Source organism: Anguilla anguilla, chromosome 3, assembly GCF_013347855.1.
Source record: "Anguilla anguilla isolate fAngAng1 chromosome 3, fAngAng1.pri, whole genome shotgun sequence".
Lineage (NCBI taxonomy): Eukaryota > Metazoa > Chordata > Actinopteri > Anguilliformes > Anguillidae > Anguilla > Anguilla anguilla.
The window spans coordinates 33,439,352-33,466,379 of record NC_049203.1 but is presented as its reverse complement, the minus strand read 5'-3'; the positions used below and the strand labels follow the sequence as shown (position 1 = coordinate 33,466,379).

At 38.9% G+C, this 27,028-nt stretch overlaps 2 protein-coding genes across 7 annotated transcripts in view; one reads left to right on the top strand and one right to left on the bottom strand.

Annotated features, from left to right (window-relative positions):
* gpr155a (G protein-coupled receptor 155a) overlaps positions 1-10,815 on the top strand; it is a 37,102-nt gene extending 26,287 nt beyond the window's left edge. For 2 of the 6 annotated variants that reach the window (XM_035411383.1, XM_035411382.1), the window contains 5 exons: positions 205-329; positions 1,909-2,004; positions 2,094-2,158; positions 3,384-3,521; positions 8,876-10,815. In XM_035411383.1, coding sequence (XP_035267274.1) covers positions 205-329; positions 1,909-2,004; positions 2,094-2,158; positions 3,384-3,521; positions 8,876-9,122 — 671 coding nt within the window. In that variant the 3' untranslated portion in view covers positions 9,123-10,815. Of the gene's footprint in view, positions 1-204; positions 330-1,908; positions 2,005-2,093; positions 2,159-3,383; positions 3,522-3,690; positions 5,912-8,843 lie in introns of those variants that run through there. The other 4 variants (XR_004764582.1, XM_035411384.1, XM_035411385.1 and 1 more) reach the window with 4 other exon arrangements.
* An 846-nt stretch (positions 10,816-11,661) lies between these two features.
* Positions 11,662-22,371, bottom strand: scrn3 (secernin 3). The gene is made up of 8 exons (XM_035411412.1): positions 21,845-22,371; positions 21,301-21,460; positions 21,005-21,186; positions 20,463-20,662; positions 19,738-19,950; positions 16,382-16,544; positions 13,407-13,587; positions 11,662-12,342 (listed from the first exon to the last, which is right to left on the bottom strand). Exons 2-8 carry the CDS (start codon positions 21,457-21,459, stop codon positions 12,178-12,180), a joined length of 1,263 nt encoding a protein of 420 aa, XP_035267303.1. The 5' UTR covers position 21,460; positions 21,845-22,371; the 3' UTR covers positions 11,662-12,177.
* Between the last annotated feature and the right edge of the window lie 4,657 nt (positions 22,372-27,028).

The following is a 27,028-nucleotide window of genomic DNA, read 5'->3' as shown; positions in this document are numbered from 1 at the left end:
TCAGATCAGTGATGCATGCCAGTAATGCGCCTGTCCCTGTGCTCTTTCCCTCAGATCAGTGATGCATGCCAGTAATGCGCCTGTCCCTGTGCTCTTTCCCTCAGATCAGTGATGCATGCCAGTAATGCGCCTGTCCCTGTGCTCTTTCCCTCAGATCAGTGATGCATGCCAGTAATGAGCCTGTCCCTGTGCTCTTTCCCTCAGATCCGTGTGGGGAGGGCTGTCAGTCTCCTCGCTGCCTTCTGACCCCTGAGGAGGAGCCGAGGTCTGACAGACAGGTGGCCCGACACGTGCTGTTGTGCCTGCTCCTCACTGTCTGCCAGCTGGCTGTGAGTAATGCCATACAAACCCTACCTACCCCTCTCCATCAGCCAGTCATATCAGGCTAATACAATGTAATAATATTTGTGCTCAATATTTGTGCTCAATATTTATGCTCAAGTACAGTGTTGTTATTTTTTTTGACATTTATTTGTTAAGAGGTATAAATGTTCATTTACTTTTTGCATTTTCTTATGACCAGGGTTTGCAGTCAAAAGCTTTTACTCATTAAAATGCTCTGTGCTCTACTGTATGGGAGTGGTGCTGAACAAAACTGACAGATTTGCATGCTTAGTCATGAACAGTTGGAAAGCTGGAGGGCTTTCTAGAATGCTTTTGGATATGCCATGAGCCATGAGTGTTGCGCAGCTATGAGTGGTGCACACATATTTTTCATGGAGTTTTGCTTCGCTCCGTGGTGCTCCAGTGCTTTAATGCAACGCATGAGTACAACAGACAGGTTTGTGTTGGTACCACTCTAAGCAGATGCAGCTAGCCAGCTGGAAGATGTACAGTCCTATGCAAATGTTTGTACACCCCTAGTCAAATTACATGTTAAGTGAAAAGAAGGTAACTGAACCTCTCCTGGAAACATTACATAGTTCATAGTACATAGTTCAGCTAATTTAAATGCGCATTGCTATTGATTTGCAGAATTTAACAGTTGAAAAATGAAACCATAAATGTGGCATGTGCTAAAGTTTAGCACTGTTCCAGTTGATCTATTAATATGTTTTTTAAGGTCTGAGACCTTGACTCGTTGGGCCTTAAATTTAGTCTGTTGAAGACAATCTCAGTGCTTAATGCTCTGACCGCTGTGGTTCAGCTAATATTTTTGCATAAAATATTTTGTTCATTTGTATGGATAAAATACAAAGAATTTTTGGATAAAATAAAAGCTGATGATGGAGAGGGTGGCAAACAAGAGTGTGGAGATAACATTATCACTAGTAAGCATTTTGTAAGTTAAAAAGTTAAATTGAGGTGGTGTTTGAAAGATCATAGCGATTTTTAGATTATATCAAGTATTACAATGTCATGTGAGTGAGAGTGCTGCTAGGGTCGTTTACATAAAAGGAGCCAAATTGAGAAAGGTTAACTTTTCACACTCATTCAGACAATAGGTAATAGCTAAAATGTGTAATATTTTATCATACATTGTATACTCTGTATGTGTCTGTATGTATGCATACATATTTTTAAACCATGGCTTTGCTGGATACTCAATTCTGATCGATCAGTATGCATTCACTAATTCCATGTAATGACTGCTGTTTCACACCAGATTATATCCCTCTGCACTTCACTTAGAAAAGTAGTTGTGCTCTCTTAAATAATGTTAGTTTTATAACTAGGCCATATGGGAAGAAACTTGGAAAGAAGGAAAGGAAATTTTATACAGCTGTTGATGCTACAGAAACAGCTGAGACTCGAACCCTGCCCATCTACATTCAGAAATACCCCCTTTAACTTGACTCAGTGAATGGAATTGACTCAATAAATGGAATAAAATTTTAGGTACATACCTGGGTGTTGTGGTGATATTGATCTCTCAAAAACTTTGGCTTTTGCCTTTTTTTCTTTCAGAATCTGTCCAGCTGCCTGTGGTGGCTGTTTGACCGTGTCCCTGGGAGACTGTACTTGGAGCTGCAGTTTTTCTGTGTTGTGGTCAATTATGGGCAGGTATACCTCATGGAACCCTACTCAGGGGGGAACTGCTTCATGGTGCGTTCACCAGGCATCCGTTGTAATACTCACTTTCTGTGTCCTAGGGCTTCATTTCATTTGGAATCTTTGGACTGGATAAGCATTTGATAATCCTACCATTCAAGAAGAGGTAAGCCTCTGGTATTTTATGAGGGTTACAGTTATGGATTTTTAGCATTTGGAGGTAATCAATAAAGTTGGTGTGCTTTTTGATGCCACAAATTAACCTTCCCATCCTCCTCATTTGTCCTGGTCTTTGGTGAAATTGCAACTCTTCTGGTCAGTTGGGCACCTGTAGTCTGCCTCTTCTGTCTATACCAGTGGTTCCCTCGGCCCTGGGGCCCCCCTAGTTTTTGTTCCAACCACAATTGCAATCCCATAATTTCAACAAGCTGCTGATTTCCTAATTAGGTGCTTTTCAGGTTTAGAGGGATTATTTGTCCTCCTAAGCCATATTACGTGTGAAATAGCATTGCATGATACAAACTATAAAATTCCATGTTGATACTGTGCTAAATTGTGCTTATTTCGCTACATTTCAAACAATTGCGTAAAAAGAGTTTTTTTTCAATTGAATGACAGTGGTAAATCAATAGGCACCTAAATAGGTTGTTGAACATGTGTTTAATTTATTTCTTAATTTTTTCCTTGAACTTATTAACACAATGCAGGTTTGCAAGTTTTACTTAATTTGTATTTGAATTCTTTATTATCTTCCAGATGGTTAGTTTTAGCAACCATGTGTCCCCACTTTCAGCAATTAGTAGCCTATCGATTCACCTCAGCCTTTAATTTTTATTCAATTGTTTGCAATGTAATACAATAAGCACTATATGAACATGGAAATGAATATGGGAATTTTATTCTTTATTGCATGCATAGCCATTTCTGACATAATGTGGCTAAGGAGTGTGAGTCATCCATCTAAATGTGAAAAGCACTTAATTAAGAAAAATAACGGCTTGTTAAAATTCTGTGATTGCAACCAGTTGTAACGAAACCCAGCACACAGGTGGACTGAGAACTGAGTTTGGGAACCCCTGGTCTATAATGATGAGTATGGTCTTGAGGTAAGAACCAGCAATTAGGAAGGTCTTGCTATAAGTCCCAGGTTTTTCTTAGACTTTTGCAGCAAGAATCAGGAACTAATTGTAATTGCTGTGTAATTATAGTCTTGTGGTAACACCCAGGTTCTGGGTGAGGTACCAAGATGACCTAATCACTGAGCAAGGTTGTGCAGTTAGACCCAGGCTAGACTGAGTAATATCTTGTGGTAAGCCTTCCATTCTGAATAAAGTATCCTGTTAACCACACTAGCCCTTATGTGTGTAATATTCTGAACTAAATGTGTCTAGGTTACTGAGTCTTTGGCAAGGCAGGGAGCGGGTGGAGGAGCCACAGGTAGCTGTTCCTGAAGAGATTCGCCTGACCTGCACCCAGTTTGTGCGGTACCACAAGGACCAGTGCGTGCAGGACATTGTGAAGAAGAGGAGGTAAGGGATGTCAGTGCCTGGGGATGTGGTGTATTGGCAAATTTAGCCAGTAGCGTAAAATTTAAAAAATACCTTTATTAATGTTTGAAATGTTACTGTACATGACACATTTTATGTAATACTGTATTGGCATGTCTCTCATGTCTCTCCTGTGTGTCTTGTGTTGCAGTCAGGAGTGAAATCACTTTCCTCTCCGTATCAAAACAGCTATCTCTAATAGCCTATTAATCTTGTGCTTGGGTATGGCTTTCTTGCTTTTCCTGTTCACACGATACAAACCGTCTCATCTTTCCTGATTGGCCCTGAGAAATAAATACATTCAAACATACAGGATTTATATACAGGAATGCCCCTATATTACAAGCAGGGCTGGAGTCGAAACCAGCTCAGACATATCCAATTCCAAGCAGAGACAGTGGTAATTAAACTCTACTGTAAGTCAAGACCAAGACCAAGAGGGTGAAGAGAATTCGACAACTAGACTTGAGCAGTTTTATTCCAATTCAAGACCAAGACCATAACATAGTGTTTTTTGAATGAATAACACCATATTGCCCAAAACATAAATCTTCTAGGAGTTCAGTAAGCACTAAATTAATTTCTTATCAAATTATTATGACACGTCTACATGACACAGTCTATAAATGACTGATATTAAGACTTTTTTACACACATTGTTGCTTTGTCGACATTTCTCTCTATAGACTTTTACTGTTTTGTACATATATTTCAAATATTAACTGTTTTTGTATTAAATATTTTAGAGAAACAGCTGCCATTGTTCATTGGAAGACTATGCCGGACACAGAATAAGTAAAAGATGCCTGCCAAATATCTATAGATAGCTGTCATTTCACTAGAACGAGTTGACAAGCTAGCTGTTTATGTTTAAATATAAAAGCATGCTTAAACACTTTCTGACCTAATGCAGTTCACTCCAATCCATTGAAAACCAATATTGGAAATCTTATGTCTGATAAGTGAAATAAATACAAGAAAGATAGTGTATCGTTTAGTGGCCCAGAGTTCCGACAGGTCACTGGATAGTATTTCCTGGTTATCTTTACTTACAGCTTCATGCCAATCTAAAATATTCTCTGAGAATATAGTGAAATCTGGTAAGAGCACAGCAAAAATGTTATGGACAAGGGGATGGCATGGGACTTGCGTAACACAACGAAAGAAAGTACCAAAAAACAAGAAAATGCTTGTTCTCCATAAAGGCATAGTATGTAGGATTTTAAAGCCTTGTTGTGGTCCTGTGTTTACAATGAAAGAAGTCTCCTCCTCTCCACCCATTCACCCCGACAATGTCATGTAACATAGCTAACTGGAATAGCTAGAAGTAATGTTAGTACCGTGAAATACCGTAATATTGCTTTCATTGTTGGAAGTTTTATTTTAAAATTTCAGACCCTCGCACAAGTCCTTATTGTTGCTAGCTTCACACTGCAGGTAGCGCTACTTACAGGGTCAACAGAAAACAAGACAACTCCGTCTCACTTTTCATCCCATTGGCAAACTATACCATCAAGGAAAAGCAATTCCATCTCCATACTGCCATCAAAAAACAAAGTCTTGATGGTATGAATATACATAACCACACCGCAAGTGAAAATGGTCTGGCGAATCGACTCAAGAAATCAAGGAAGAGCGAAAAGCATCATTTTGGGGGGGATTGCACACATAGACCGGGGGAAAAGAATGCAATCTCGGACTGGCAGAGGAGAGATTGCGAATGTGGACCGGAGGTTCAGAGCATGATCGCGGTCCCCTGGTTGAAAACCCTGGGGTTAAACTATTAATAAAACTTGAATGGTCTTCAACCCTACACGCTCTGTTTGCACTCCCTGCCATCTGGATGAATGGTTCTCGCTCATCCCGACCAAGGAGCTTCTCCACCCTAGCTCCCCAGTGGTGGAATGAACTCCACATTCCTCTATGAATCATTCTGTCATTGTCCATCTTCTGTCATGGTCTGAAGACACATTGCTTCAGACTGTACCTGGACTAACTATCCCTACTCCACAGGGCACTCCCAGTCTAGCATCGCTGTCATCACTTGTATCCTGTCTTGTTCTTGTAGCACTTTCATGTTACACTTGTGCCTTCATCCACCACCTATATTTCACTTATATTGTTATCTTGATGTTGTAGCTCGTTGTCATGCCTCCTAGTTTAACTTGTCATAACTTGACCTAGCCAATGCCTGCTGTGTGACCTAGACTTAAAGTGTTGATGGCTATGTTGTTGCAGTGACCTTGACCTTGGATAAATTTCCCTGGATCAGCCCATGACCAGTGCTTGGAGATGATGAACGTACATACTCAATAATTGTTCCTCGGTATCCGTCTAGTTGGATGGTGAGGACCTGCTCCCACTGAATTTTCTGGTTTTTGAGAATTTGGGAATTTATGGATTCTGCTCTTATTGAAAATATCCCATCCCAAATGATTGTGGTCAGTAGTTATTTTATCAAGCTGGAGTTAATTCGGAGTCGAAAGTCTGGCCTTCACTAAAAACAGTCAAAGAAACTGAAAATAGGCCACTATGTTACAATGAAATATTGGAAGGACCCTGAACTGGTAAGATATCATATCATCACTTGCCGTAATATAAAAACTAGCTATCAGGTAAACCCAAGAACTGCTGTATTTTTCAATAGCCTATAGGCTAATCTCCAGGTATTGAATTGGGAAAAAATGTGTGGGGGGGGGGGGGCTGTTTGAACAATGAAGGATTCAGGTGATTTCATTGTTCTGGAAGGTGCATTGCCCTGGCATGGCTCATACCCTTAGAAGACAAGGTTGATACTAGTCATTATTTCATGGTACTGACCATCATCCTCCCATGTAGAAACATTTCTTTCCAGCAGAGAATGGCATCTTTTAAGTTGACCCCCATTCACAGAGCTCTAATACTCACCTGGTGGTTTGAGGAGCATGACATTGACATTATCTCTAATGTCATGGCCTTCTCAGTTATCAGATCTGAATACCAACCCCAGAAAGTATTTATGTGATATTCTGGAACAAGTCTGAGATAGTATTTTCCATGAGTTGATGGACTTGAATCTGTCTTGTCACATTTCTCCTGCAGAATTCCACACTGATAGACATCCCATAGTGCATTGTCTGGAAATGAGGATTAAGTGAAATATGTTTCATTTCTGAATCGAATTGTGCCGTTGTTTAATGTCTGGCTCTCTGAATACTGAACACAAGTGCCTCAACAGTTAAAACCCCCTTATCCAACATGTTAAATAAATGAATTTGATTTAATTTGTTGATAATTATCAGAAATATCAATTTTCAATTAAATCTTCAAATGTGTTTATAGGCAGAGCAACCTGTTGGATCAACGTTTATCTCACAACCAGATTAAATAAAGAGATTCATCAAATTGCAACTAGTATGCAATGTCTAATCTAAAGAGCGAAGGTTCACTACCTTAAAAAAGATAAAACTATATAAATATTAAAGACGATGACAAGTTAGACACAAAATAAATGAATCAAAGCAAATACCAAACCACAGCTGTTTTTCCCATGGTAATCCCAAGATGGGCAGGTCCAAAATTAAAAATATAACTGCAAGCAGCAATGCGGGGCCCTACGAACATGTCCAATCCGGGTAAATACAAGGCGAAGGAGAAAAGAGTCCAAGCGGCATAGATTTTAGGATTTTGGACAATCTACATACCCGTGCGTGAGACGATCCAACTTCCAGTTCATGAGAAACATTAGTTTGAAATATGAATGTGCATTAACATAAAGTGCTAACTTTGTCACGCCACAAATCAAGCGATTTTTAACGAAACAACTTTTCCTTATCACCCTTAATGGAGAGAATACCCAAGAGTACACATGTGCGATGGTGACGGAATCAGGTAAAGCGTTCATGAGAAGATGAGTTTTAAAGCGTTATATTAGCATTAGCTTCCCGCCAAAATTTCAAATGCATGTAATATCCTTGTTTTTTGATATATCTGCAACTGTGCCGACATTGTACAACATGGTAGTGTCCTCTTCATGCCCAGTCCATTTCAAGTCCCTAGATTATTGTTGTAAAAAGTTATAAGCACTGGAATTTTGTGGCCAAATTTTGTTTTTTTTAAATATGAGTTTCTCCGCCATCTTGGAATGGATCTCTTAGCTGTTAACACCCTATAGGGTGACATGCACAATACACGCACATGGGCAATTTCGGACCAATCGGACTTACGGTTTATTAGAAGAAACTTTTTATAGGTTTTGCCAAATTTTCAATCTGCAGGAAAATCCATCATGGCGGACTTTATGGGTTCTTGAGGCATATTTGTTCCTCATGAGGAATTACACAAGTATACCCGGTTTCATGCATTTTCATCAAACGGGGTGGAAATGCCAGCATTTTGAATTTTGCTTTTTGAATCGGTTACTATAGCACCACCTATGGACGGATCATGGTCATTCTTTCTGGCATAGTTACTCATGGTCTCTAGTTTCGACCTGGTAATTTATATCATTTTTGGTCAAGGACTTTTTGAGTTATTTGACCATTTCCAGGAAAAGAATAATAATAATAATAATAATAATATTATTAATAATACTAACAAAAACAATAGGGTTCCTACTTCGTAGGACCCCTAAAAATCAAAAGACAGCAGAATACTCCAAAAAGACCAGCTGTGCATTGCAGTTTTGCACCACAGGGTGAAGATATTGTTTCATTACATTACATTACATTTATTTAGTAGACACTTTTATCCAAAGCGACGTACAAAAGTGCATATCAAGGGCATTGGAACAACTACAAAACACAGGTTCGATTAGGTACAATACTCATTTTGTGCAGTTATTCATAGCCGAGAACACAGTCAAGTTTATGCAGTGAACATTATTCTGACCTAACCTATGCTAAGTCAAACTAGGGGGAAGTACAAGCTACAACATTAGGATGATAATACAAATTACAATTAGTTCTGGAATGGAGGTACATGTAACATGAGTGGCATGAAAGAGAGGAATGTTCAACAACTACTTATGTTGCATGTTTGCTCTTCTACTATCTTCTCTATCGATACAGCTTTTTTAAAGCTAAGATGAATCTTGCACTTTAGAGCAAATTTTTTTCTAGATCTTGGTATGTTTACCATCAGTTATGACTGGATTGATCTGATCCAAACCCTAGTCTTTGTTGTTTGAATGAAAGGATAACACAGCTTATATTATATTGCTTCTCTTTGCAGAGCTTCCCTTCCTTGCTTGAGATGACGTCTCTGCCTTTCCGACCTGTGCTCTTTCCTGTTCTTTCTCTCTCCCTCTCCCTCATCTGTGCATAGTGGTTGTGGTGAATCCTTCCTCTGACACACAGGTGTGGGGAGGGAACTGTGGTGGAAACCTTTCTGGGCAGCGAGCTGGCGGACTGGCTGCTACGGGTGGGCCTGGCGCAGGACCGGGGTGAGGCGCTGCTGTACGGGAAGAAGCTGATGGACGGCGGGGTGCTCCAGGGCGTCGCCCATGAGTCCGGCTTCTGGGACGATGGCCTCCACTACCGCTTCTCCAGCAGAGAATGGCCAGAACGAAAGAGCTCCAGCGCAAGGCCCCCCCTCGTCACATGACACTGGAGGTCAAAGGGCTCTCCTCGGGCCGTGAGATCTTGCTTTCAGAGAGAAATTATTTTAAATAATGGACAACTCGAACATTTTAACCCTGTTTGCATGGTAAAATACAGTATGTATGAAACATTAAATTTAAAAACTTTATGAAGTCTAATATACACTCTGCTGTCCTTGGGTTGAGATAAAATGCATATGAAAATGAACCCACAGGCAACATTACTATCCCTCAGGATGGACTTTGCATGGCAGTGAGTGTATGGGTGAATTTGGCAAGGCCTGAATTAAGTATTCAGAGTGAGTTTAATGCAGACTTTTGCATATAAAGTATACAGTGTTAAAAACATGATAGGGGAAGGCCAAAAGTGGTTTTCAGCCAGGCCAGTTGTAATTTGACTGGCAAGTCTCAAACTGCATTGCAGACTCCTATTGGTCTGAGTCAAAGGCTGCTGGATAGCTGTTTTCGGATATCCAGGGCCCCTCTTCAGTCTTCTACCCACTCACCTGTCTTCCATCAGGTACTCCTCCACAGTACTGCACATGCAAGGCACAGTCCTACCAAACACCTGTCTTCCAAGAAAGGTCTGCCATGCAGGATACAGACACATCTGTCCTCCTGGCCAGAAATAGCATTTTAATTTATGAATGACAAATATGACTACACTCCAACTTCATTTAAATGTAATGTAAATGTGACATTCTATTAATATCTGTTAGGCACATGAACACTCTATATTGGTGTTAGATTTTTAAGAGCCATTTCATATTTCAATGGATTCCATTGATTGTTTACCCATTAAGACTAATTTCAAGAAGCATCATAATTGCAATTTGTTCCAAAACTATTGCTGCTAATTAGCAGCTGAAGCAAGGTCTGTTTCAAAGAGTTTTTCAAGGTCCTCCTGCTATAGCTTGTATACCGTTGTAAGAATTTTTCATCAAAGCTTATTTTGTTTAATTAAGGGAACAATCCTCTTGAAATCAGTGTTACACAATGTTTTGTAAAGGAAATTTCCCCATTTTAGCTGCTGTACCAACTTGTCTTGGTTGAATTTCACAAGAATATGCTGTTAAAACCTCAGGAAGACCGGATGTTTCTTGCATCTCAGTGAGGGTTTCTCAGGGGTTTTGTCAAAATCGTGCATGGTTATGTTCAATACTGTAAAGATCACAGGGGAGAATAGTAACAATATATCAAAGGGTCCTCATTTTCATGAGACACTGAAAACCTCAAATTCTAGATTTAGAATAGAAAACCAATTGGTTGTAAAAGTGCTGGAATTATCCTTGTGAAAACCTATACCAACCGTGTGAATATAGGCAGCTTGGTTTTCTAAATGCACTGGAAGTTCTATTACGATTCTCCCAGTCACTACTGATATTACTGGTAGTGAGACAAAAGTCTATATACAGCTATTTCTTGAATTATATAATTTAATTATACAATCTGTCAAAATGACTGACTTTATTTTGTGTTCACAATATAAATATTTGTCAAATGTATATCAACAAGGCCAGGTAATTCCTCATTTTTTCAGTTGTACATTTTGAAATTCACAGTATTTTGGCACTTAAATAAGTTTCAAGTTTCATAAGTTGTGCATTAAAACGAAGTACTTTACCTAGTGAGGTACTGACTACATTTGAAGAGTTACAATGATTAATAAAGATCATGAAGAGGGCTCCAGATTTTGAATTCTGTTTGTCATATTTCCCTTGGAGTTCAGTAGTATTTCACGTCATGATCTCACTGCGATACACAAATGAAACCTCCCCAGTTTAACCTGTTAACAAATTGCGGGCTAATAATTTTTTGTGACTGCATTTTATGCGATATGTGTGATATTAGTCAAATCTGTTTAAGTCAGATTTGTTTTTGGATGAATGGAGTCATTTCTGTGTCAATGAACTGGCATCACTTGCCAGGATATTATGTGCAATAAAAAATTTCACCATCACTTAAAACAAATACTTTCATAAACAAAATGAGCTTGTTCAATTACAATTTCTGAAAAAGTCTTGAATAATGAACCTGAAAACATCCTAGGCAAGTTAACCAAATAACTAAATTGGCATTAACAATCCAAATGGCAGTGATGCACTGCAAATTAATTTTTGGAAATCTGAAGTATCATTTGTAGTGATTCTGAAATTTCAGGAATAGATTCTCATTTGCAGTTATTGTGCTAAAGCAATGCCAATTTACACCACATATTTTATGTATCATAAATAGAGTATTTTAAATTATCATCCTATCAAATTAATCATTTTTGAAGTTATATAAGAACCAAAGCAATGTGACGCAGAGTTAGGTTCTTATTTATAACTTCTAAACAGGCTTAATAGCATGTGATGCAATTATGCCTGTTTACTTAAGATTTTAAGCTTTTCTTTTTTAATTATACTGCCCATGACAAAAGGGTTTTATATTGGTCATTTTCAGACCATGATTATTGGAGAAGTGTTTTTCACAGTATTTTACATTACAACCAATCACTGGTGTGACTTCTGTAGTTTCAAGACACACAACAGACGAGCCTGGTCAACTTTTTAATTTTTTTATTTTATTTTTTTAAAGAAATGACACGCTTTACATCAAAAGTAAACTTCATTATTTATCTGCTTCCATACCTGGAAGGGGTTACATTTGTCTTGAGACTAAATGAACACTTAAAAATAAAGTGAGTGTGATTTCACAGGTACACAAAAATGTAATAATTATGCAATATACAGTTCAATTATTGTCTGTTTTCATGAGAATATATTTTGTTGATATTGATCAATGTTCATAACTCATTATGTACTGTTGTTACATACAAGAAATTTAAACATTTTAAAACTTTTAATTAACTGCAATTGGTAATCAATAAAATAAATGGGGCATTACCAATATACAGTATATTAAGTAATTTGAATTAAAATGTTGTATTGTGGGAAATTATACGTAAAACAGCGCATAGTAGTGCATATTTGCATCAACAAAACCAATTACTTCTATGTAATGTTTATATAGGCATGAAATTGGGAAGGAAAAATGCATCTTGACTGGCATTGTTGTTTACTCATGATTGCTGTACACATTTAGCTCCTCCTCAATGGTGTTTGAAAAGAGATGTACAACCAAAGTAGAATCTTCAACCCCACCGCTCAGAAGCTTTTCCATTTCGGCCATTTTCTCCTTCTCTAGCTTTCTCATGTGCTGTACTATTTTGTTCCCCCGCTCCTGTGGGAAAATGATGCCATTACAGCCTTTCCAAGCATTAGCCTACTCCCTTCCTGTTCAGCCCACTCAATCATCAACTTGCATCTCTCTTGTCTGCAACAATGCAAGATCCAGGAGTTGCATTTTGGGAAAATGAGCCATGGTTTGCTTCATATGTTGAGAAAAATGTGAAATTATATAAGATAAATTGTTGGTTTGCTTGCCAAAGGTGCTAACCACTGTTCTACAAATTTTTTACTTATTATTTGCTTAACAACGGTGCATTTCACAGGTATCAGTTTAATAATACCATTATGTACATCTGCAATACAGGTATAATAGCAATGTATGGTACGGGTATAATGATGCTTTTGTGCTGCAAGGGTATATAATAATAATAATTTAGTGTGTAGGCATAATGACATTAGTGCTGTGCAGGTATAGTAGTCCGATAGATGTAGCCTATACTAGTACTTATTGCAGAAGTACACTTATACTGTAGTGCTGTACCTGTATAATGCTAATGTATTTACAGTCATAATAATACTATAGTGTGCTACTTTTTTCCCACAAATTTGTTATCCCTTGACTACTGTTACAACTACTCCTACTACTAGTTCTACTACAAATGGAACTACCAGCACTACAACCAGTGCTACCGCTTTACATTTAATTCAAACAAGTCAACTTCTTACTTTACTTATTGGAAGTAGAAATATACTATTTTAACCCAATCACCTCCTCTGGCCAACAAACGGTGTGTTTTCATTGCACTGATAAGTGTTTAAGGCATCTTGGAAAATTGCACATGCAGATGGGGAGACCCTGTATTGGAATCAGTGTGATAATTTGTCAAATTCTATGCAAATACAGCCACTTATGCAGTTTTATACATCCTATTGTCTTTCTCAAATGATACCTATGTGGCTGCAGATTTGTTCATCATGTATAATTTGTAGAAAGATGGGCAAAACATAACATTTACAGTTGGCCTTTGAGAGATTGTTTAATGGCAATTAACTTTTTGTTAACAATCCTTTAACCATTGATGAAATATTCCAAATAAACAATGCCTGAAGCTTTACCTTCTTAGTCTCAATGATGGCACCCACCACCTCATGTCTGAGGAAAAGGTGGTGCTTGCGGTCCGGCTTGTTCTGGAAACGGGGTTTCACCTTCACGGGGTCATCTGGCCCAAAGCACGGAGAACAGGTCTTCTTCAGCTGCTTAATGTCCACCACGAAAATGAAAGGCTTGAAAACTGACCTGGGGGTGAGAGGAGATACTGTATTATTCCACACACAAGGTCAGTCTTCAATCCTGCCTGGACACAACTGCGTTTTAATTGTAAATTAATTAATTACTTGAAATCTGCGGTGGGCAACTTCGACTTGCAGATGGGCCACATTTCCAGCCCAATTTATCCTCACTGGGTCACAAATCAAATTACGCATATTATTACCAGTTCAAGGGGAGATTTATTTTATGGTTTAGTATTGATGTATGTTTGTATATATGTACTTATGATTGAATTATGATTTGACTCTGTACTCCACAATTTTTAAAATTGTAATCAAAATGTGGTTAAAGTGCAGATGCTCAGCTTTTATTAAAGGGAATTTTACAAATTTTGGTTTCATCATGTAGAAATTACAGCACTTTTTATATATAACCCACAATTTCAGGGCACCATAATGTTTAGGACATTAATGTTCTCTAAATAAAAATAGTCATGTTTAGTTCTTTATTGCATATCCTTTTCATGCAATGACTGCTTGAAGTCTGACCCATAGACATCACCAGGTGAGTATCATCTTTGGTGATGCTCTGCCTGGCCTGCATTGCAGCTCCTGCTTGTTTTGGGATTAGTTGCCTTAAGTTTTCACTTCAGCATATGAAACGTATGTTCAATTTGACTCAGATCAGGTGACTGACTTGGCTAGCCTAGAATTTTCCAGTTTTATTTTTTACTTTAGAAAACTCCTTTGTTGCTTTAGCAGTATGTCTGGGATCATTCTCTTGCTGTAGGATAAATCGCCGTCCAATGTGTTTGGGGACATTTGCTTGAACTTGAGCAGATGTTTCTGTAGACTTCAGAATTCATTCTGCTGCTGCTATCAGCAGTTACTTCATCAATGAAGAGTCAATATTGTGGCAGCCACACATGCCCAAACCAAAGCATGCTTTGTATTCAGTTCCTTCTGGACTCACTTTTCTCTAACCAATACTCACACAAATGAATCTTGGTCTGCAGGCTCTTTTAGATACTTCTTAGGAAACCAACTGGGGGTAACTAATGGTTTGTATATTGCAGTGTAGCCTCTGTATTTCTGTTTATGAAGTCTTTTGCGGACAGTGCTCACCGACACATCCACACCTGCCTCCTGAAGAGTGTTTCTGATGTCGGGATAGGTCTTCGGCGGTTTTTCTTCATTATGGAGAGAATTCTTCAGTCATCAACTGTAGAGGCCTTCCTTGGCCTACAAGGCCCTTTGCAATTAGTGAGCTCACCAAGTGCTCTCTTAATGATGTTCCAAACCGTTGATTTTAGTGAGCCTAAGGTTTGTCTAATTTTTTATTATTTTTTTATTTCTCACCCCATAATGGCTGTAGAGAACATAGGGCTGTAAGGACTGGGTGCTATTTTGGTTCAATGACATCACGTCATGATCACAGGATCACATATATTACTATTACTAACATGAGCTTACAGCCCGTCGTTCTTTTAACTGAGATCTGTGCATGTTATCTCTCATGCACTAACATATACTCATTAGATATATTGGTCTCGTATATTTAGAATTCAAAAGTACACTGAAATTAGCTAGACGTGGCTAACTTCTGTAGCCTTTTGTCCATGCAATTCCACTGATTTCCAGGCGAGGTTTAGCAGCACGTTAAAAGCTGATTCATAAGTTCCAACAGAAGAGCTTTTGTTCCCTGTCCCATGCATGCTGATGAACACACACATGACTTGACACACGGTATAGTCCCCCTTTCATATCATCTTCTATTTAGCCTTTAATGATTTTAGTTTAGATGTTTGTTTTTTGTTTAATAAATTATATTTTATTAAACCTCATCATCGGTCTGTTTATTATTTTGAAGAATTGCTTGAGCCTGCCACCTCAAATATCTTGCATATGTTGTTATATCATTGGTTATTACTTTTATATTTTGCACTGAAATTGCATTATTAATATTAATTAATCGTGATTTAATAATTAATTTATGAGACTGATTAATTATGATTATACTTTTCCACCATTTGATCACTGCATGAGGTAATATACTTTATATATATATCGCCTGCATTCCTGGCTACTTGTGAGGATTATTAAAACAGACATGTTTTAATTATTTATCCTCACTGTTCTACAGGGCTGTAGGGGATTTGTGGCTGCCACAGGTACTGGCTCACTTGTCTTCATTAATGATTTAACTGCTGATGGTAGCAGCAGAATTAATTCTGAAGTGTACATAAGCAACTTGCCACTGAAACAAGCAGGAGCAGAAAATGGCCACAGTACAGACCCAGCAAAGCATTACCAGAGAAGATGCTCAGCACATGGTGATGTCCATGGGTCACAGACTTCAAGCAGTCACTGGATGCAAAGGACATGCAACAAAGTACTAAACATGACTAATTTACATGATATTAATATGTCCTCAACATTATGGTGCCCTGAAATGGAGGGTGGGGGCTATGTATTAAAGTTCTGTAATCTCTAGATGGTGAAAACAAAGTATAAAAATATCCTTAAATACAATTTGAGAATGTGCACATTGACTACATGCAAATTGTGTGATTACATCTGAAATTGTGGAGTATAGAGCCAAGCCAAGAAAAAAAAGCATTTGTCCCAAACATTATGGAGCTCACTATGTCTTTGTCTCAAACATTGTGGACACTGTACTTTTAAAGTCACTAGACTTTACAGGGACATGCGGGTGGCAAGTTGCCCACTACTGGTTTAAACTGTGCCCAACAAAAGTCAAACGTCAATGCCAAAACAAGGTGACAATCGATACAATGCCTGTTCAAGCAGCATGCGGTCACCTCTCAGGGTCCGGTGTTCCGGTGAAGTAGTGCACTCCCGGCAGGGAGGGGTCGCAGGGCACAACAGACACCATACTTCCCGTTGTCATGAACATCCCCTCCATGTTAATTCCACTCTCTTTGTCCCTCAGAATCCCCATCATCGTCTCCGCTGTGATTTGACCTTTTGATTAGAGGAATGTTGCACTGTCATCATTTCTATTGCTGAAATTTATGTTAAAAATTGTACATGGTCCCTGTCAAATATATTGAATTTAAAAAATAAAAAAAAACACTCTTAACTGTGAAAAACAAAAGCCTACTTTCCCCTATGTGATACCACTGTAATGTAAGTGCCGGGAAATGTGAAGAGAGGATGGAATTTTGCTACATTTGGCATGGCCTGAACATACTCCATAGCTGCTTTACACAAAACTGTTATAGTAATCATACTGGATTTTCCCATGTTTTAGGGATTATCATGGAGATTCTCTCTAAAAGCTGTGATTCGTTTGCTACTGCAGATTTGTTGTTGTAAACTTTGTATTCATTTCTGCAACTTATTTAGCAGGAACAACAAACACTGATCTACATTTCAGTTTTCACATTCCTGTAAACATGCCAAGGTTAGCTAGCTATTGAAGAAGTTTTGATCCATTAGCTCCAGGCCAGTATCACAAAGCGGGATTATTAAATTAGCTGGACAGCACCAAGTAAACCCCGGAATCCTCCCAAATCTGGAACATGAACTGAAGCAAATAGAGCTGTTTGGGTTTTACTCAGTGCAGTTATCCAACTAACTCTGAAATCCTACTTCATGACACAGGCCTCCCCGGTCGACTACACTAATTCCATGACTGGTCTCAGTGCCCAACGTGACACCTTCCTCACAACCTTTTTTCTCCTCACACACACTTTAGCTTCTATGCTGGCTTAGCAGCACCAAACTGAATTTGCCCTGAATTGTGACTTGCCTGATCAGTTTTAGCTATTGGACACCTGGGCAAGCACATATTGTTTAACCCTGTCTTTTACGTACAGAATAGACAACATGGATTTAACTCCATTTAAATTTGTTAGAACAACAGGACTGTCCTGTTTCACAGATTATGCATTTCCCATACTTATATCATCTTTACAGAATTACATCAGTTAGTCACATGAAGAAAATGATTTCTGGTCAGCAGATGTACAGTTTTGTAGAGAGCTATGCACATGGGGCTACAGTAGGAATTGCCATCATTAAACTCAGATAATGAACTGTTCTGGTGCACTGAGATAACCATAGGGAGTGTTCAGCTGGTAGACAGATGATAACAATTTAGACTTCAATTATGCTTTCAGTTCCTCCCTTTTGTCTTAGTTTGTCAAGCTTGAGTTGGGTGACAAACCCTTGCCTGAAGCTCAGCTTGGTTAAAATTGCAATGCTGTACTTCCCAAGTCTCTGCCCCTACATGACCTTTTGCTCTCCTTGGAAGCCAGTGTCTGCTATTGAAATCAGCTTGCATCTAATTCTAAACTTTGGTGTTAGCCTACTAAACAGCTAAATGGACCATTACAGTATATCTTCAAAACATCATCAGACTCTACACACGAGCCACACCTCTCAGTTTTGCAACCTCTGGGTTCCTGGCCCCTCCCACCCTTTGGCTGCGTCCGAATAGTCAAAAATTACGTCCTATGTCGTTTCCTAACCAATTTTCCTTGACCTCGATGGAAAACGTCATGAGATTAAGGAAAGATGTGAAGGAGAATTCATAAGGACTTAGGAAAAGACAACCGCGGTGCTAAGAGAATCCGACTGCACTTACACTAGGCCACGTAATTATGCAACAGCGGATGTTATTAACGTGGGTCTGCCGTGGTGAAACTACAACGTTCCGAAGATGGACTACTAAAAGTGCATCTTAGATACTTCGCCCCATGCGTTCTTACCGTGTTGTTAAATATTACTTAATTACCAAGGTTGGAATTGAAATAAAAAATGAATATAGGCTACCAGTCACAAAAGTGAAACAAAATGGTTGTCACATTGAGAATGGTTGCTCACGCTCACCCTCCTGTCCACACATATTTATCGACATGAATCCCAATTAGTATGATTGCATGAAAATAATTCATTAAATTGAATGCAATTTAATGCAAATTTACTACTGTACATATCATCATTCATAAGTTTCAAACATGTGGAATTAAAAACATAATCTGGCTAAAAACGTCTCATATCCCTTTTTCTTGAAAGACAGACTTCTGTGTTATGGTTAATATGCTGATTATGATCTGATTATAAGCCTATGCATATAACAGCTTAAGAACCACCACACAACTCATGTTGATCGTTTGTTTTCGTGAACGGCCGAACGGTGCTTCGCTTTAAATGTTGCTGCCGTAAGGAATTGTGGGACGGCATTTCCTTTCGTAAAGGACGGTCCAGTGTGCCCTATGCTAAAGGAGATAAGATAGGAAGCATTGAAGCACCTTTCCTTAGCATTTAGAGAATTCGATCAGCTCTTATCATGGCTGCCACTTAGATACTTTCGGGTCATTTCACTCAATTAGGAACCTTCCTAAGCAAAAAAGACTATTCGGACGCAGCCATAGTTTGTGAAACGTCCTGGTCATATCTCCTGTATGTTCTGGCCCCCTGGTGTTGGAATGCACTTCCCATTGTGGTCAGGACAGCAGAAGCCCTACCCATCTTCTGACACAACCTAACAACCCTGACCCTCATTAGCTATCCCTTTTCCTTTTGGAACAATGTTATAGGTACAGCTGCGTAAAGATCTTTTTTTGGCACCCAACATGGGTCTGATTATATCCAATTCCCACCCTAATTTGGAATATCCCATTGACATTTGTAGCCAGGTGCCCAATTAACCAGCATTGTTGCCCATTGGAGCTACCAGCCAGTCAGCAGTGGCATGGTCTGGATTTGATCCACGGCTGTGGGGCTTATCCATGCACCATAGCGCGTTGCCTTAACTAAATGATCCACACAGCAACCAATATAAAGATTGCTTACAATATTAATTGTTGCTTTGTTCAGCAATTTTTTTATAAACGGGCCTTCTGTGCCATCTTGGTGGTATTGCACCTTCGTATGCCTAATGAAAAATGCATAAGAGCATCTACTAAGTGACTGTTGTGTAATGTAATAGTGCACTTCACCTGAGTGTACTGTGCTAATTCGCCTTTACAGTAGGTGCACATACACAAACTACATAAGATATGAAGACCAGTGTCAGCGTGACTTCATGACATTACTTATTCACCAAAAAAAAACCCTGGCGACTGTTTTCCCCAAACAAACCTCACCTTGACTTCACCATGCAGAAAAACATTATGTTTGATCAGTGCTTCATGACAACGACAATAACCTTTACTTTTCTCCAGGAGTTTGCGACCTTCACAGTATCGGCTGCCTGAGGCTTCAATCCTGGCCGTGTTCATATAAGAATAAACTTCGGCAAAATTGAACTGGGCCTTCCCGTCCCACCAGCCTCGACTCCTGGCATACTCTCTCATCTTCTGGTGCTCCCGGTTTATCTTGGTGGTTATTGAGTACTGGTTGGAGATGTTGCGATATCCCTCTAGGCCAACAGAATCAAGAAATAAGGAAGACAAATATTTTACAGTTTAACGTCCAGCACTTCATGGTCGATTTCAATGGGGAGCTAGTACTACGTTCTGAAAAATCTAAAGTAGATTACCTTATTAGAGTAATGAGGAAATGTGTTTATTTAAATGACTACAGAAGTGGAATACATTGAAAATATATTAAAATAAAATGCACTAAAGATATTGCAACACTCCACAATATATGAAAAATATTAAAATTGTTGCTTTCAGATGTAAAATATACTCAATCTAAATTATATTTTTAAAAATCATATTTTCAATATATTGCAGAATATTCAATTTCCATAAAGGGCATGCAGTATTACAGTAGACTATACATCCTGTATACAAAGTCTCATTTATAAAGCTTTGGTGCATCTATTCACACAGTGATTACTTCTTTCTTATTATGTAAAATATGACCTGGGTGCCTTTTAAGGCATGCCACCTATTCAATAGGATAACTCCCTTGAACAATATTTACCCTCCACCTTCTCCGCTGCCCAGTATTTCCCAGACGTCTCCAGCACCCAGGCCTCAGTCCGGTCTGAGATCAGGAAGCTGTTGTGGTAAGTGAAGATGCTTTCGTCCTCCATGCAGTTCCCCCCTTGGCCATATTTTTCCAGCAGTTCAGCAATCACATCCACGGCCTTCTGGGCACTGTCTGCCCTCTCCAAACCCAGCCTGAAAATGCAGGACAGCCAGAACATACATTTCCCTGCTACAGGTCTCCCTCCTGCCATTCAAATCCTAAGCAATTTTATACTTTAATATCAAGGCCTTGTTTCTACTTTCACAGAAGATCCCCACTTCAGATGTTTTCCCCTTAAAGTGAGGTTAAAGATTTAAACATGATCAAGACATTATGCCATAATCTGTTTTTATGTACCACAAGAACATTTTAAAGACTTATGAGGTGCCCTTTGAGGACTGTTTACACAGTATAAAGCTTGATACCTTAGGTTAGTGTGGCAGAGAGGAAACATGCAGACACGACTTCGTTAATTTCAGTTGTGACAGACTCACCTGACCAGATCCATGCCCAGGAGAGCCTCCTCAGCACTTGCGTCTTGTCTGCCCCACACAGCCTCATTCCCAATGCACACCTGGTGCTCATTTGCCCCCATTTCTGCACCCCACAACCAGGCAGGACGGCTTAACACCACTGCATAGGTGTGGGGAGCCTGCTCGATCTCAATGTAGGTACACTAGGCCAGGAAAGCAACAGCAAATGAGCAGTCACGTCCAAATTACCATCAGGATATTCTTGTGCATTAATTAACTCAAAAGCAGAGGGGTTTACAGAATGGTACGTTAAATACCTCCACTTTCTGTCCTGCTTCATGGTTTGCAGCTGGGAAGTAGACCACCTCTTGGACCTCATCACAGGGCCTGTCAGAGTTCTTTCCAAAGACAACACGCTGCCCCAATGTCGATGGAGGCAAGGCCACAAAGGTGTCACAGGAGGAAGGAAACATCATTCTGAACAAAGAAAATACACTTGCTGTCAGTTTGACAAGTTCGTCAAAAAGAGACATTTTTTGTTTTCCGCAAAAGATCCACGTAGTTTACAGTAACCTACAGGCCCCCTACGCTCTAAACTTTGAGAGATCATGAACTTCTTAAAACGATTGGCTATCTTAACTTGCATTTCATTTCATGTGTAATCTGCATGCCTGCTATCTACCACTACAGGTGCATCTACCGAATAGGACATCAAAGATCTAGTTTTCTATTTGTGTTAATATGCCAGGGTCACGGGCCTTACCATTAACATTTTGACAAGCCCATACTGTAATAGTAAATAGCTAGCTACATGAATACAAAGCTACGTTATCAGCTATAATAAAGCAAGTGTGTTGTCACCTGGTTGGAAGCAGAGAAAACGTTGTCAGCCCGATTACCGGGGAAATGCCTATCTTGCTTCAGAGAAGCTTCGTGTCACCCACAGATTACGCACTTGCGGTGTCACCTGTTATTTTCATTTCATGTGACCGGATTTCATAAATAGACAGCAGCTGTCAAATAATACGAAACCGTTCCCTAAATTTAAATTTCTCCCAAGAACAAAGAATGACACTTTAGCTCATGTGGTGTAGAATACACTTTGTGGCTCTCTTGCACAAACTTTTTATCGCTAGACTAGCTAGGTAGCGTTGGCGCTACGTAAATCGAAGAAAGATGTGCCACAGCAAATCATTAACAGTTGATTCCATGGAAAACGAAACCCCGGCCACAAGCAAGTTTTCTTTTATCCTCACGATATGACAACCCGTGGCTTCAAAATTTCTCTACCAAGATACCCGGCACACTGCACTTTTAGTTTTACCATACATATCAATATCAATGTTAAAGTATCCTCGGTTAAACGGTATTTTAGGAATTATCTTTAATTTGGTTTTTTTAATTAAATTAAAAAATTGAAAGACCTTCCGGTGTCCGCTACGAGCAAAAATTTTAAAATAAGAGCGGGGAACTTCTCCCTGAACATTTTGTGCTTTAACTATTTTAAGACGATTTGAAATCAATCTTTGATAGAATATCAAAGCACATAAACATTTCAAACAAGCTATTGCTGGAAAATAAATCTAATTTATCGACCAAAACTATGTATTAGGCCTATTGAAATTGTATTTATTCCAGATGACCCTCCAGAAAATACATTAAAAACTCGCTCAAGAGAAGTAGGGAAAATTGAATGGTAAGAGCCTCTATTTTTAACTAAAACCGGAGAAAACAGGATTTTCTTACTTGTCAAGCAACATAACTTGGACCCAGATATGCATCAAAAGAAAGTTTGTTGGCCACTTCCTGTAACATGGGGCACAATAATTGGCCATTTCCCCTATATATTCCACTTTGAAATTGAATGGCAAGTATAATAAAATAAGTATGATTTATAAAGAGTCATTTTTGCAACTGAAGAAAACGTTAAATAAGTTTGAAAATATACATTAAATATATTTTTAATACATTTTGAAAATTAAGTACGATCACCACAGCACCTTGACGCTTAATCCATAATGGCAAAATTATAAATAAATGGCACGCTTTTACTTGTCACATATACAGTGCAGTCCATAAGTATCTGAACAAGCAATCAAAGAACCCGAGAACAGACAACTTTGTTACAAATGAACCTTGAACCAATAAATTAATGTCAAACATACAATTGCTCACTGATATCATATCATGATAATATGATAATAATTAAAGGTCATAATGTCATGAACCCAACAAGTTTTTATGTGATATGCTGGAACAAGTCTGAGACAGTAATTTCCACTTCCACCAGTTAAGCGTGAGTTAATGGACTTGAATCTGTCTCATCACATTTTTCCAGCAGAATTCCATACTGGAAGACTCCATCCCATAGTGTTTACAGGTTATAATGGGCCAAACCCTATTAGGTGACTTTACATTGGTGTTTCCATTTCTTTATTCACAATATGCTACATCACCTTTTTACTGATACATGTATGTGGAAAAACAGAATACTATAATAAATGTCTCAAATTATTTAAAGATTGATTTCCAAATTTACAAAGTTTCAATTCTTAATTCCTCACTTCTTGGTATCTCTCGTCTCTGCTGTGCTTCTGCATTGCAGCTTTACCCCACAAGGTGGAGATATTGTATCAAGAACTACTTTGGTTGCACGCATTTGCTCTGAAACTATTTCAACTATCTCCTCTAACAGTACAGCTTTGAAACCTGCTTTTGGATGAACTTTAATAAAGTAACTTTCTGGATTTTGAAATGTATTTTAAAGTTATGATGAATCTTGCTCCTTAGAGCATTTTCTTTCTAGATCTTGGTATGTTTACCAGCTGTTATGACTGGATTGATCTGCATGCCATGCATATGAAAATGAACTCACAGGCAACTTCAGTATCTCTCAAGATGGACTTTAAATGGCAGTGAATGTCTGGATGAATTTGGCAAGGCCTGCATTAAGTATTCAGAGTGAGTTTTATGTAGATTGTTGCATATGAAGAATACAGTATTAAAAACATGAAAGAAAAAGCCAATGGTGATTTTCATGTAAACAAATTGAAATCTAACTGACAAGTCTCAAACTGCATTGCAGATTCCTATTGGTCTGAGTCAAAGGCTGCTAGATAGCGGCTTTTGGATATCCAGGGCCCCACTTTGTTCTTCTATCTACTCACCTGTCTTCCATCAAACACTCCTCCACAGTACTGCACATGCAAGGCACAGTCCTACCAAACACCTGTCTTCTAAGTAAGGTCTGCCATGTAGGACATTTGTCCTCCTGGCCAGAAATATAATTTTAATTTATGAATGGTAAATATGACTACACTCCAACTTCATTTAAATATTATGTAAAAGTGATATATTCTATTAAGATCTGGTGAACACTCCATATCAGTGGAGATAGACTTTCCAGAGCCATTTAATATTTCAATGGATTTCATTGATTGTTTACCCATTAAGGCTTTAATTTCAAGAAGAATCATAATTTGAATTTGGGCCAAAACCACTGCTACTAATTAGCAGCTGAACCCAGGTATGTTTCAAAGAGTGTTTCAAGGTCCTCCTGCTAGATCTTTTATGCTGCTGTGAGAATTTATCAAAGCTTATTTTGTTCAAGAAAACAATCATCTCAGAATCAGTGATGCACAATATTTTGTAAAGGAAAATTCCCCCCGTTTCAACTGCTGTACCAACTTGTCTTGGTTGGGTTTCACAAGAAAATGCTGAAAAAAACTTCTGGAAGATCGGATGTTTCTCAGTTAACTGCATGAAGAGTTTCTCAGGCATTTTGTCAAAATTGTACAAGGTATGTTTAAAATTGTCAAGATCACAAAGGAGACTATTGTTCTAATAAAAGGCCTTGAATTTCATGAGATGCTGAAAACCTCAAATGTTAAATTTAGAATGGAACTTAATTGGTTGTAAAAGTGCTGGAATTATCCTAGTGAAAACCTATACAACCCTGTGAATACAGGCAGCTTGGATTTCTTAATGCACTGGAAGTTCTATTACAATTTCCAATGTCACTATTGATATTACTGGTAGAGAGTGTCAGGGAGGGCGAGGGAATGGATCCAAACGCAGAGTCGAAAAAACACTCAAAATCCAAAGGGGGTGAACACAAACCGAGGATGTTACTTTTAATGAGTACAAAAAACAAAAGAACAAAAACAAAACCGCGTAGGGCATGATTCAAAAAGTCAAAGCAAAGATAGTAAAACGCAAAAACAAAGAAACTCCAGAAATCCAAAAACGACGTAGAAACAGAGCACGGGCAGGGTAAAGAACACTGAGGGCAAAACACAGAGTCACAAGAACACGAAGGAGCACAAACCGAAACACACACACACACACACACACACACACACACCACACACACACCACACACACACACACACACACACACACACACACACACACACACACACACACACACACACACACACACACACACAAAAGGATCCAACACCTGAGTCGAGGAAGAAGGGAACTTAAATAGACAAGACACTGACGAGACACAGGAGGGCACAATGAACAATCAGGCCACAGAGAGGGAAGGAAAACGAGACAAGCCAAAAAGAATAATGAAATAATTGAAAACAATACAATTAAACAGGGGGAAAAGAACAGAACTAAAAACTGAAGTGCCGCCATCTGGCGGCCCAAAAAGGGAAACGCAAACAAACCACAGAACCATGACAGTGAGACTATATATATACATATAATATTATCAAATGTTTACGGAGTTTAATTTCCATCCTGTACTGTGTCATGTAATCACGTTATATGTATGACATTAATAATAAAATTATGTTCAGTTATCTTCAATTTATGTTTCTCAGCAAAACGAATATGCTTAGCTAGCATAGCTTGCCAGTGAGCTAGGTAGGCTATCCGTGGTTAGCTCACGCATTAGCAATATAAACCACAGGGGAAGAACATCGACTACACTGATGGTCAATTAATCAGAGATGTGTACTGGTGATTTTTGACTAGGCTAATTTTCATATAACTGTCTGATAGACCTGCTGTTAACCAAGCAAGTTATCACCGTAGGTTTTCGCCACAGTCAGTTAATGAGTCAGTAACTGCTACCCCATCGCCGTTTGTGGTGTTCACTTGCTGGGTAACGCTAGCTGACCGATCGTTCGCAAGTCACTAACGAATAAAAATGAACACTGACAGCGGTGATTAACAAATCTACCAAGTATTTTAATATCTGATCTGCAGGCGTGTAAATATGACATCGCACTTTGTAGAGCAAGTTTTCCACCTGGTGCATGAAGACAAAAATAATGTAGCCTACATTGAATTTCTAATTATTATTTTCTTGTAGATCATCAAAACCAATGGAGAAAAGCCAATACGCAAGGAGCCCCCAGGATCGATTCTGAGAACCACTGGCTTAAATGCTCTTGTCGGTCTCTTAAATGCTAAAAACATGCTAATTTCTAAATGCCAGTCTTACAATGATGGTTAATTTCGTTAAATTCTCTGTGTGTGACTTCGTCGTGTGTTGTTATCCAGCAAATAAACCTTAAGACTCTTAATTGGCTTCGTGAAACTGAAAATTTTGCAGTGTTTATCCCAAAATCGGGATTATAGTAGCTTTGTCAAATCCGTGAAGCATGGCCCAGGTAGACATTTACGGAATGTAGGCTACACGACTGACAAGCCGTCAAACACGTTTGACAACTTGAATATGTGCCGGGTAGGGTTGCTAGTCAAATGGCTTGGTAGCCGAAACTGTGAGCTGTTAATAGCACAGGCTATTGGACTACCAAATATAGCAAATAAGTGTTAGCTGATTACGCTTTCTGCCAACTAATTATTTGGTTAAGTAGGCTACAGGAAATAGTAAAAATGACTCGGCTACCGAAAAACTTAAGAGGAGGATTATTTTATGGTCGTCTAGTGCAGCTGTAAATAGCACACGCCATAATGAAATCACCACGAAATGGGATGCCTGCATTTTCTGACTCCGCACAGGTGGACCGTGGCCGGAGCCGCAATGTCAAGGCCAAGAGGCGCCACCGCCCACCCCAGTGACCA